The sequence below is a fragment of the Euprymna scolopes genome, chromosome 9, assembly GCF_053919585.1.
Source record: "Euprymna scolopes isolate OS-2025 chromosome 9, ASM5391958v1, whole genome shotgun sequence".
Taxonomy (NCBI): Eukaryota; Metazoa; Mollusca; class Cephalopoda; order Sepiida; family Sepiolidae; genus Euprymna; species Euprymna scolopes.
The window spans coordinates 62,344,659-62,356,982 of NC_136490.1; the positions used below are offsets into that span (position 1 = coordinate 62,344,659).

At 32.3% G+C, this 12,324-nt stretch overlaps 1 protein-coding gene across 6 annotated transcripts in view; it reads left to right on the forward strand.

Moving 5' to 3' along the window:
• The window catches only part of LOC145284539 (cytoplasmic dynein 2 intermediate chain 1-like), a 149,383-nt gene that overhangs the window by 135,893 nt on the left and 1,166 nt on the right, over nucleotides 1-12,324 (forward strand). For all 6 annotated transcript variants that reach the window (XM_080133437.1, XM_080133440.1, XM_080133438.1 and 3 more), the window contains 3 exons: nucleotides 4,637-4,682; nucleotides 7,988-8,165; nucleotides 10,250-10,307. In XM_080133437.1, coding sequence (XP_079989563.1) covers nucleotides 4,637-4,682; nucleotides 7,988-8,165; nucleotides 10,250-10,307 — 282 coding nt within the window. The remainder of the gene's footprint in view (nucleotides 1-4,636; nucleotides 4,683-7,987; nucleotides 8,166-10,249; nucleotides 10,308-12,324) is intronic.

The window sequence follows — 12,324 nt, forward strand, 5'->3', positions numbered from 1 at the left end:
ACACGCGTTCTTTAATTTTTATTCAAGAACGAATTAAGAAAAACATGAAAATATGAATATAAATGTTCTTATATGTTTAATGAGAGCTATTTTGTTATCAGAATAACATTGGTTTAGAACTATTCGGTTTTCAGAATGTATAATAACAACAATCCCAACCAATTCGGCATTATGAATCTGTTGCAATTTCTCACATTGCTCGTCAAATTTAAAAACATGGTTAAAAAAAACAAAAAAAACTTTTGTAGATATATAGCTTGCATGCACTTTTATCCTTTAAATTAGTTTTGAACAACGAATTAAAACAATGTCTTACTGTTAACAGCCACAAATGTTTTTTTTCAAAATCAAAATAAGTATCAAAATCTCGTTTATACATCGATTCGAAAAAGTTGTCAAAAAACAAATATATAACAAATAAATGTTATCAAAGGCAAGATAAGTTACTTTTCTACCAAACTGGATATATTTTTTGTGTTTTTATTCAATGTAACATGTTTATTCAGCTCGAAAAACATACAATGTTTACCGATGTATTGAAAAATTAAAAATGGCGCCCGGCCCGACTCTCTTTGACACGGTAAGTTTAAGAAAAGGAGTTAAAAATTTAAAAAAACTATACAAAATACTGTTAAAAACTCACTGAATATATGTCAGCCTATGTCACGGTAACATATATTGAGCGAGTTTCTAGCAGTATTTTGTCTACTTTTTTATTTTTAACTCTTTTCCCCAAACTTACCGTTTCAAGAGAGTCGGGCGCCATTTTAAATTTTCCAAAACATCGGTAAACACTGTTTTCAAGCTGAATAAACATGTTACATTAAATAAAAACACTAAAAACTTATCCAGTTAAGTAGAAAAGTAACTTGCTTTTGATAACATTTATTTGTTATATATTTGTTTTTTTGACAACTTTTTCGAATCTATGTGTATAGTAATACAAACCCTCAAAATCTATATCAATATTCTTGAAATTTTAAAAGCAGTTAGAAAACACATCAAACTACAATTAGGAAGCTTTTTATTTCGTTATTTTTTTTTCCTACTTATTAAGCAAAAGATATTTTTACAACCTGCTCCAGCGTAGTATAAACGGCCTATGGAATTAACACCTTCAACCTCGAAAATAGAAATCAACAAATTTTTGAATGCTCTCTTTGAAAAAAAGCTCTCTTAACTTCACCTCTAATACAAATTATGTGTGGCAAGTCTCCTCCTAAAACACTCTTTAACCCTAACAATAACACTAAGTTCGAGTGGCAAGCCCCCCCCAACAAAATACCTCTGTAAGCCACATACAAGCATCTAAAACAAACAAACAAAAAATAGATCCTTCCTTAAAGAAAAATACACATAAAAATAAATTGGTTAACTGTCCTAAAATGCTAGAATGGCCAGGAAATGATGAATTATTTTACATTAAATTTTTTTGAAACTAACCGCTCCCCCCTCTAATATTGTTTTTGTTAGCTTTGTCTCTGTCAAGTTTTCAGTATGTTCACACATAATTTTCCTTAGCCCTACAATTAATTCAAAGTCCGAATGGCAACCCTCCCCATATTCTCATTGCATAGAAATCCTCTTAAAACTACACATAATCATCTTAAAAAAAAAAGCATGCATATTTTCCCATAGAAAAAAAAACAGTTAACTGCCCTAAAATGCTAGAATGACCTGTAATAGGAAATTATTTTACATTAAATTCTAAAATAATTTGTTTATCTTTCATTAAAGTTTTTCATGGCATTTTATACATAATTTCCTAAAAAGGTAGAATCACATTTTGGAGGGGTGGTCAGAAGGAGTTGAGTGGGGTTAAACAGAAGGTGTTAATCTACAATAATACCAAAGAAATATTGCAATATATTCATTTTTAAATGGTCTTATGTTTAGATTCAAGTTTTTTGTACATAAAGCACATTACAATTCAACTTTGAGTTCTCCAACTTCTTTTCTGTTTATGGATACATGGCATTTTTAAGGAATTGCTGCATATTTATGCACATTTACTGCAGATTATTTGGAAACCATGAACTTTTGGATATTTTCAGTTGCATATTCTGATTCCTTGTACAAAAATACACTTATATGGTAAATTTCATTTCTTAGTCTTGTGTTTTAACAAAGATATGACATTTTTACTGAAAAAGTAGTGTAAAAAATGTGACAAAACGCATATGGTCTTAAAGAGGGAAAAATATCCAAACGTGTGAGGCACAAAAATAGCCATAACTTCCTTAATTTTAATCAGATTTTAAAAATTTAAAAAGATTCTTTCTTACCTCATCAAGCTCTTTCTATGCATACAAATATTGAAATATTTCAAGCTATTTCAATTTTTTCATGTGTATTGCTATACTAATAATAGTGGTAACAGAATAACCTGCAACTGACAAAAACTGACTAACTGCCCACTAAGTAATAATTGCCTCACTTCTTTGGTAGTATACCAGGCTAAAATACACACTGCAGAAAACCCAGAAATAGAAATATTCTGCATATTCAGTACCTGAATGACCTTTAAAAACAGATTCTATGGCCATACACTCTCAATGAATAATAAAGCATATACTACAGACACCTCACTCTCAGTACACTACTGGAATTTAATCAAAGCTAACAAAACACCTTTAGTCTAGTGGAAAATACTTAGGAATGCTAAAACTTGTAGTTCGCTAACCTCACCCTGTTATTTGTGTTTAGCAAAGAAGCTTGAGATAAGATTTAAGGACCGTGAAAAATTATTAAATCTTAAAGTAGAATCAGCTATAAGCTGCAAGCACTTTCGAGACTATACTTTAAATAAGATGTAAAAAACAAATACCTATTCCCTGGTAGCTATACTACTATGTATAATCCCTCGTTCCCAATATCTTAATAAATGAATTAAGGGGAGTCAAAAGGATACAAAAATACACCAAAAACTAATAACTATACTTACTAAAAACCAGCACACCTCTAGTGAATAACTACACTTACTGAAAAACATAGAAGAATAGACTAGCATAAATAACTTAGCTAAATAAAAGAAAGAGACCCTCCCGCAACACCTCAACACCATTTCAAACACTATCGCCTAATACTTAACTAAACGAACTAAAACGCAATATGCCACTAACTGTATAAAGGTGAATGCACTTTACATACTTACTAATAAAAACAACTAAAATAATCTATGTGGTCAACATACTTATAAATAATGAGCAGTATTATTTTAAAGCAGCATACTATAAGGAAACTAAGCACAATTTGATTTCAAATTATAACTAAGTACTCCAACTAGATGGTCTATGTAAATGAGATGTTCTGCAAATACAGACACATCTATGCTATTATGTATCTGTTTACATGTAAAGGGTTTGGAAAACGTATCTCTATAATGAAGCATATAAATTGACAAAATATATTATCTATCTTAGTATTGAGGAAGAGGTAAATAACCCAAGTGAAAGAATGACAACCATTGAAATTAAGTTTATGTATAGAAACAAGAACGTTTGCCTGTCTAATTACTTGGGACACGTTAGAGTGAAAAAAGTAACTCTCACTATACCACATTATTTAAATTGTATAAATTAGCCTGTATGTTTATTCACAGATTGTTAATTTGATCATGTAGACATATCTTATATTGAAATAAATAATCAAACAAATAAATAAGTGAAAATAAGAAATAAAGAAATTTTAAAAAAGCAAGGAATAAAATCGATAAATAGAGCTTATCAATAAAATAGATAGAGAAGGAATATGCCTCCTGAATAGATAAACAAGCCATGAAGTCTTAAACTAAAGCAGAGCTGGCGAGGGTATAATGTTACTTCAAAGCAAACAGAGAGACAACCGGTTAGTTTAAAATGAAACCAATACCTCCCTGCTGTGATAGCCTAACCAGGTCGAATCGTACTTCCCTCCTCTTTCCTTCCCCTCCCACCTCTACTCTCTTTATTTACCATACCTCCCTCCAAAAACTTCTACTATCCACATTCATAAACTATACAGCTCCCTTTTTCTTTCAAAGGATATTTCTTTATATACAAAATGAATTGAAGTGTGATTCTCATTTCAATGTTTCCTTCTTTGGTGTGATGAGGTGGGTCTCTTTAAATAGGGACTCCACTGAAACATGTATGCACATATGTAACCAATAATGTTTGCATAATTAACAGACTATATATACCTGTAGTTGATCTGTAGATTTTAGTTTTACTGGTAATTTAAAATGAATAAATATTTATCATTAGTAGCAGCAATGGAAATTAAAGTTTTTAACAAAGACAAACAAACAAAAGTCAATTAACGGAATCGTTTTTGGCATTGGAAAGTAGGCACAATTTTTGCAATTCCAATATCCCAAAAAGTTCTGATTTTTCCAATTCTCCCATCCCAGCACACACATATTATATATATATATATATATATATATATATATATATATATATATATATATAGTGTGTGTGTGTGTGTGTGTGTATTCCCAAGATGCTTCTTTCTTTAGAGGAAGTTGGTTCAACCTGCCTAAAATTAATGCTGTTGGCTAAAAACTCGTTTGTAATTTCACTGTATCTTTAACTTCTTTTATTATCCTTTTCTTTTTTCTATTTTTAATTTCTACTGATATTGTTTTTGTTTCCAGACTGGCCATTCAGATGGAAGTGTCAATCTCTACCACACAAATCATGGTATGTTTTTTTATTATTTTATTTAAATTGCCACTAAGATATAAGGGGTTACCATGATAGGTTGCCTGACTCCTAAGTGGGGAGTTGCACAGCCAGCAAGATTATATTTAAATTTCTGAATGTTGGTATGATCAGGGAAACAGTGAGCAGGAAAGGAATTCCAAAGGCAAAGTCTGAGGAAAAACTTTAAGAATAAAAAAACGGGGGAGGGGGGCATCTAGAGATCTCTATGGTGAAAGGGGTGGGATTTTGTTGCTAGTCAGGTAGGTCAGAGGTATTTTTGAATTGCAGTAAGTTCATCGGAGCACATTCTGTGGAAGTACTTGTAAAACAAGCACGGGGTGCAACACTGCAGTGATACGACAGAAGTTAGAGCTTGGCAAACAGTGCGGGATCTATTAACTTATAGACTCTTTTGCATCATGTCCAAGAGCAAGAGATTAGTGGTTAGTGCATCAGCCGAGATGTGGTAATAATAATCCATGCATGGGCAAATGTTGGCTTTATACAGATACAGGATACTGTTAGATGTGAGATACTTCTAGCCTGATAGAGGGAGCTAACCTTCTTTGCAGTATGTTCGATCTATTTATTCCAGTTCATGTTACCTGGAACTTCTAAATCATATTTTTGATCTGAAATATTTATTAGTATACCATTTTCTTTTCAAAATAATATAAATGTCATATTTGCTCGATATTTATTGATCTTGACTCTTCTGGTGCCTCCTATTTTATTCATAAAATTTTATTAGTGACGATGAATATTATGAGAGGATTGAAAACAATGAATGAAATGATAAAATTTTACTTACAGTTTTATAACAAGGGTTTATTGAGATTGAATTTTAGGATGATCATGCTGTAGCAATTTTGTGGAATGTGCCTCAAAAATGTAAAAGAAACTCTGTTGATGGAAATATGGTTGGATGTTAGGCACACGGTGGAAGAGGATGCTGAAGTAACAGGAACTGAACAACATTTACATTAAACTGACCTTGTTTTTATTCAATTTTCACCCCGAACAAGGCACAGTGCCACTTTGAAGCAGGGGGCTACAATCGGGACATAAGTTGCAGGGGTATTATAAAGGGAGATGAGTAGCAAGATGTTTGTTCACATTACACTTGAACTTCTGCATATCAGTACAGTTGGGAAAGCAGAATCCCAGAAGGGAGTTCCAAAGTCTAGGGAAGAAATTATTGGAGTAGAAGGGTTTTCTTACACCTAGGGATCTCTACTGTGTAGGGGTAGGATTTAGCTGCTTGTCAGGTTTGTCGAGGGTATTTACATGGAGAGGGTACAAGTGCTTGTAATTCGTCAGAGCATCCATCATTAAAGTACTTACGTCTTACCTGCTTTTTTTTTATTAGAGAAGCACCACACATAACCCCTCTTGTGTTTGTTTATAAGATCTTCCATGCAATCAAGCATTAAATTTTATGAGTGCACATTAAAGTTTTATACTGATTTTTAACAAAAAAGAAACACATTCTCCACTTATATATATATATATATATATATATATATATATCCCCAAAACCTCTGGCCTTGATGGAGGGGAGATTAAAACTTGCTGCTATGGTTTCAAATGATTTGAAATAACAGCAAGGGGAGACTTGGTTCCAAATATTTCTCATGTGTTATATCTCCCCTCTTTTGGAAATAGGGTACGATTATGAATATCTCCAGTATCCTTATACACTGTGAAATTTACTTCATGTATGAAAACCAAAAAGGGGAGAACATATGAGAAATATTTGGAATCAAGTCTCCTCTTGCTGTTATTTCAGATCATTTGAAACCATAGCAGCAAGTTTTAGTCTCCTCTCCATTAAGACCAGAGGTTTTGGGGAAATATCGGATATTTTGTAATTCATATGCAAAACTAGGAAAACAAATGACCATGATTAAAACATTCTATGGCTATAAAAAAGTACCAAAAATAGGCTCTGGATGATGGATAATTCCCTTAATGTGGAACCTTAAAGGCAAATGTCACATAGCCCACTACAAAATTCAGGTCATTACCTTTCCAATAAGCCTTCATTTGTTAAATTCTGATTAAAACTCGTTGAGATTTGCAACTTATAAAATTGTCAAAAAAGGTGGTATATCTATCTGTCTCTATATTTTGGCAGAAAGTCACTATTCAAGCACATTTTATTGAAGCCGGCTTTTTCTCCTCTTCTGATAAGAAGCATTTAACTTTGAAATGCCATGGCCTAAAGCACTTTCTCTCTTTTTTCACTTTCTGTAACCCTTATTGACTTGATAATGTAATAACGTTCTCATGTAACTTTACTCTTTATCCTTTTAACTTTTTTTTTACTCCTCTTAATTTATCTGTGCTTAAAACTCGGATTTTATGAACAAAGCTTTTTTCTCCCAGAACTGCTCGCCTTTAGAACACTGTTTTGCTGGCATGCTTCCCGGTTAAATACAACATGGTAGCCTTCAAATCTAATGTAAACAAATTTTTGTTAAACCGTCCTCATAAATAATCAAATTCTATCCAATTTACACCACAAGTGATTACTACACAGTCACCTTACATTCATTAACCTTTATCCTCGAGTGGCCTTTGAGCTTTGATAAGTGGTGATTTCCCCCAAAAATGTCTGTTTGCATTAAATTTAAATTTCCGTTAATACAGGAAAGCAAAAAACATGGAGGAAAACCCAAAGTCAGGAGACTATGAGAGTAGAAAGTTTTTCTGACATTTAAAGACCTCTACAAGGTAGAGGTGAGATCTTGTTGCTTGTCAGGTCTGGTGGGAGTATTTACATTGAAGGGACGCAAGTGCTACAAGTTCATCAAAGGATATCCCATTAAAGTACTTGTAAAACAAGCACAGGAATGCAACATTGTGACTATATATATATATATATATATATATATGTGTGTGTGTGTGTATGCATATATCGTTACACAAAAGGTAGCAAGTAACAAAAATGGTGGATAACTACATTTTAAATATTTAAGGAATTGAGAAAAAAATAGCAAGTCAGACAAATGCCTCACTTTCAATCCATTTCCATAAGATGTTTTCCTTTTTGTTTCCTGCTTTTTGTACCAATTTTTGTTTGTTCCCCCCCCCTTAAACTTTCTAGTTTGAAACACCTTATTTCTAGCTTATTTATTTTATTTTTACTTCATTGATTCAGAAATAATTTTATCTGAATGAGAATATGAGCACAAACACTGTTGGATTATAATTTTTTTTCATGTAATTTTTGACTGAAGGTGTACACTCGTTTTGAATATTTAAACAAAAATATTTAAAGCTTTTCATGTATTTTTCAGAATGTCCTGTTGTGACTTGGTTGCCTTCTCAGACTGGAACAAAAAGTATATGGAGTGTCCGTTGGTCACAGAGTCGCCCAACAGTCTTCTATGTCTGCGATGACAGCTCTACAATCTTTGTATTTGATTTACTGGAACAGAACAATACGCCTGTCTGCACAAATACTTATGAAGAGAGGTGAATATTAGTCTTAAAACTATTGACGTCTTGTCTAATTCAATATCCAATGAGAAATCAGAGAATACCATTAACGTATAATAAATTACATTGTGTTTTTCTCTCACTGATAAAAACTTATTTTTAGCTTATAAGGAACCATTAAGCAATATTTTTTAGATGAGGATTGATCCTTTGTATTATTCAAACTACTCTTCTCATCCTGGAGAATGTTTTCACAATGTTTCAGCCAAGGTAAGCTTTGACAAGATGCATCTCAGGGTTTGTCTTTCTAAAGAAAGACAAACCCTGAGAATTTAACCCTTTATTCAATCTACACTTAGCAATTAATTCTAAATGATAGTCTTCTGGCAGTTGAAGTTTCAATCTTTACTAGAGATGATACTAAGAATAAAATAAAAATTACTTAACACCTCTACCCAGTCATGGCTGAAAGAACAAGAACAATCTCGCCCCATGGATTAAATAAAGGGTTAAATTCCCTAAGATGCATCTGAAGATAGACGAAAGTTACATCGGCCGAAACATTGTGAGAATAACATCCAAGGTAAGAACAATAATGATTTTGCAATCCCAACTCTTTAAAAAGCAAATTATTACAAAGTTCTTATTTCAGCAATCAAAACTCTTGCTTAAGATTTAAACTGAATCATCTGATAATGGAGTTATTATCATTACTGTTTTGGCAAAAGTTACGGTCAGTGGAGGTAATGTTTTTGGTCAAATTTGGCTGTGTCTACTCTGCTTGATCAATCGTCACCAAACTTGATCAAAATATCAGCCATGATCAAACTTAGAACTAATTTTGGTCTATCTAGGTCAAAGAAAAGGAGAAAGTCACACTTTTGGCAATAACTTCAGTGTTTTAGTTGTATAGCATCTTTTCTTGACCCATATTGTAGCCAATGCTCTTATATCTTATATGATCTTGACAAGTTTGGTCATGATCAAAATTTTTACAGAATTTCAACTTTTGAATTTTTTCAAGTTAGGCTCTTTGATAACAACCACTATAAATAATTTAAGCTTAATCAGATAAATAGTTTAAATTAATAACGTAAATAATGTTTTTGGGGATACTTTATAGAATATGGAGGAGTAAGTCTTCTTACTGACTTATATTCTTGTTTAATATTGTAAATGAACTAATTACAAAAAATGTTAATAGTTTTTTTTTTGTCATAAAAATTCACAAGATAACAAATGTGTAAAATTTTTAAAAAAATATTTTATGAATTAATATACAAATTAAGACAATATTAGTTTTCAAAGACAGTTTTTCATTTTTATTTTTTAATCTTAAAGTTTTTTTCCTAATTTTTGTCCAAATATTAATAATTACTTATTTTAAAGATTTTGCTTATAATGAAAATAGATGAAAATTTTCATCATACTATTTAATGATATAACATTTCATTCCAATATTGTTCTTTTTCATGTACAAAAATTTTTATATCTAATACACAAAAAAATTTACATAATTCTTCTAAAAATTCTAATAAAATCATTTTTTTAAGATATAAAAATTTTAATTTAAATTCTAATGTAAATTCAGATAATTCCTTTAAAAGATAGAATAGTGGTAGAAAAAATAAAATTAGAATAGCATACGAAAATAGTTTTACAATTTCTCCCTCAAGAATGGTGCTATCAGTCATGATAAAGGGGCATTTACTAATTTATATATATTATTTTTCATGGCTGATTGATGACTTTTTTCTCGTGGTAACTCTACTACAACTGCCTTCCTTTAGAACACATAATATCACTAAGAAAAATCTCTTACAAATAAATAAATTGATACTAATTTACTTACTACTAAGCTATTAGCAACTTTTCATCAAATTATGCTGATTATACAGCTTCCTACATTTTTTTAAAAATATATTTGTGATGCTAGCAGACAATGTCAAAAAACAGCAGCAGACTATAAAGACCAGCTAAAATTCTTGTTCACTTTTTTCTTTTCTTCCTATTTCTGCAAGAATCTTGCCTCTTTTTTTTTAATTTTTATATTATGAAGCACTTTTTTTTTTAAAATTTTGAAGCACTTGTCCTTTTTTTTTTTTTTTTAAATTTTTCAGGATTTCTTCTTTCAATGTTATATGCAACACTAATGACAATAATCACACAGAGAAAATGGTAAGTTTACATTTCTGCTCAAAACTGAAATATTTTTCAGTTTTAGATAATTTCCTAATCTCTATATAAATAAAATGAACTCATTTTTTCCCGTCTGATTTTGACCTTAATAGGATTAAAAATCAAGATATTTCATGCAAATATAATATGCACAAACGGCAGAACAATATCTGAGGTGTGTTATAGGCTTATTATTTCTCAAATTCCTCGATAATCTTAGATTTCTATACTTTTTCTGCTGAGAAGTCACGGCCAAAATCGGTTAAGATCAATGGAAGTGGTAAAATATTTTCTCTCTCATAAATTCCTCCTCCCCCTGCCACCACTTAACACCGTTTGGGGATCGTTCACAAGGAACAGTTGAGAAGAGAACACCGGTTTGGCTTCGTAGTTCTTTCATGTGAAGTTATTTAAAATCACTAAACTAAGCTGTAGTGCTCTGTGGCATAGTGGTTAGCGTGCTGGACAATTCACATATTTTCATGTTCGCGCCGACCTACCGTAGTCGTTTTTTTTTTGTTTTGTTTTTTTTCCTAAACAACTGGAATGGACTTTTCTTGGTGACCGAACTGTTAACGTTGCAGATGTTTTTTTTTTGTTTTTTTTTCACACTTTATTTTCCTACTTTTACTCATGACTCCGGGTTTGATCCTTCCTACTTACCTACCATAACATTTTTTTAAAACTCCCCCGCCCCCGTCCCGGAAACAAACACTCGGGCAACGCCGGGTACCCCCGCTAGTAGATAATACAGTTTAAATCTGAATTGTATTAAGACAAATTTATTACCTTAAGATTTTTTCATTAGTAATAAAATACTTTTGGTGCTTGCCCAGAATCCATTCCCATATTAAAAAATGAAAATAAAGAAAAATCTGTATGATGTATATACTTGTGATTTTTTTTTTTTTTTTACAAAGGAATCATCACTTATCAAGGGCCAGAGGCCGCTCAAGGATAAGGGTTAAAGAGTGTACAGTGGTCAAAAGGACAATATCATAGTTATCGTTATCATTAGAAGTGGAAATTTGGCAAATTGGATTACTTAAGAGGAACAGCTCATCAAGAACTTGTTTACATTAGACTTGAAGACAGCCATATTGTAGTTAGCTGGAAGAGAGTTCCACAGGTGGGCAGTTCTTAGAAAAAAGTTTTGTTCATGGAATCTACGTTTAGGTTTAAGCACAGATAAAGAGTGGGGGAAATTATTGATACAGCCAAACGAGTGTTTCTCGTGAATGTTTGGTGAGGGGTGGGGGGCATAAATTGGAGCTCAGACGAGCACTTGCCATGAAAATAACAATAAAACAGAGACAGGCTTGCAACGTCTCTTCTGGGAGAAAGAGAAAAGGGCATCCCCCACTAGGCTATGAAGTCTATTCTGAACTCTGTCAAAGCAGGATATAGCTTCTTAGCAGCTCCTGCCCAGATGTGACAACAATATTCCATCCTTGGACGTACCTGGCTCTTATATAGGTAGAGAATTGCATTAGCAGGTAGACATCTACTGGATCGATAGATTGATCCCATCATTTTTCCAGCAACCTTTGCAACGGATTTGATATACATCTTCCATTTTAGATCAGGAACGAAGGTCAAGCCCAGAAGTTTGTCAAAAATATGGAGCCTCTCCAAGATGAGAGCCATTCATTTCAATTGGTGCTAGATGGAGATCAGAACATTGATGATGCAAAGATAGAGGCTTAGTTTTAGATGCATTAAAAGTAACCAGACACTTTTTTCTCCATTGTACCACATGCTGAAGATCAGAGGAGAGACAATCAGCAAATTATTACATTAAATTGGTCGTTTACGGCCTTTGATGTGCTGCCATAGATGGTAGTGTTGCCAGCAAAAATATCTACGAATGATCTAAGGATGTGATTTGAAAGCTCATTAAAATAGATCAGGAAGAGAGTTGCACCCAGGATGGACTCCAGCATTAATACTATGAGCTTCTGATTTCTGCCCATCAACCACTACTCTTAAGAACCTATCAGAGAGAAATTATTTAATA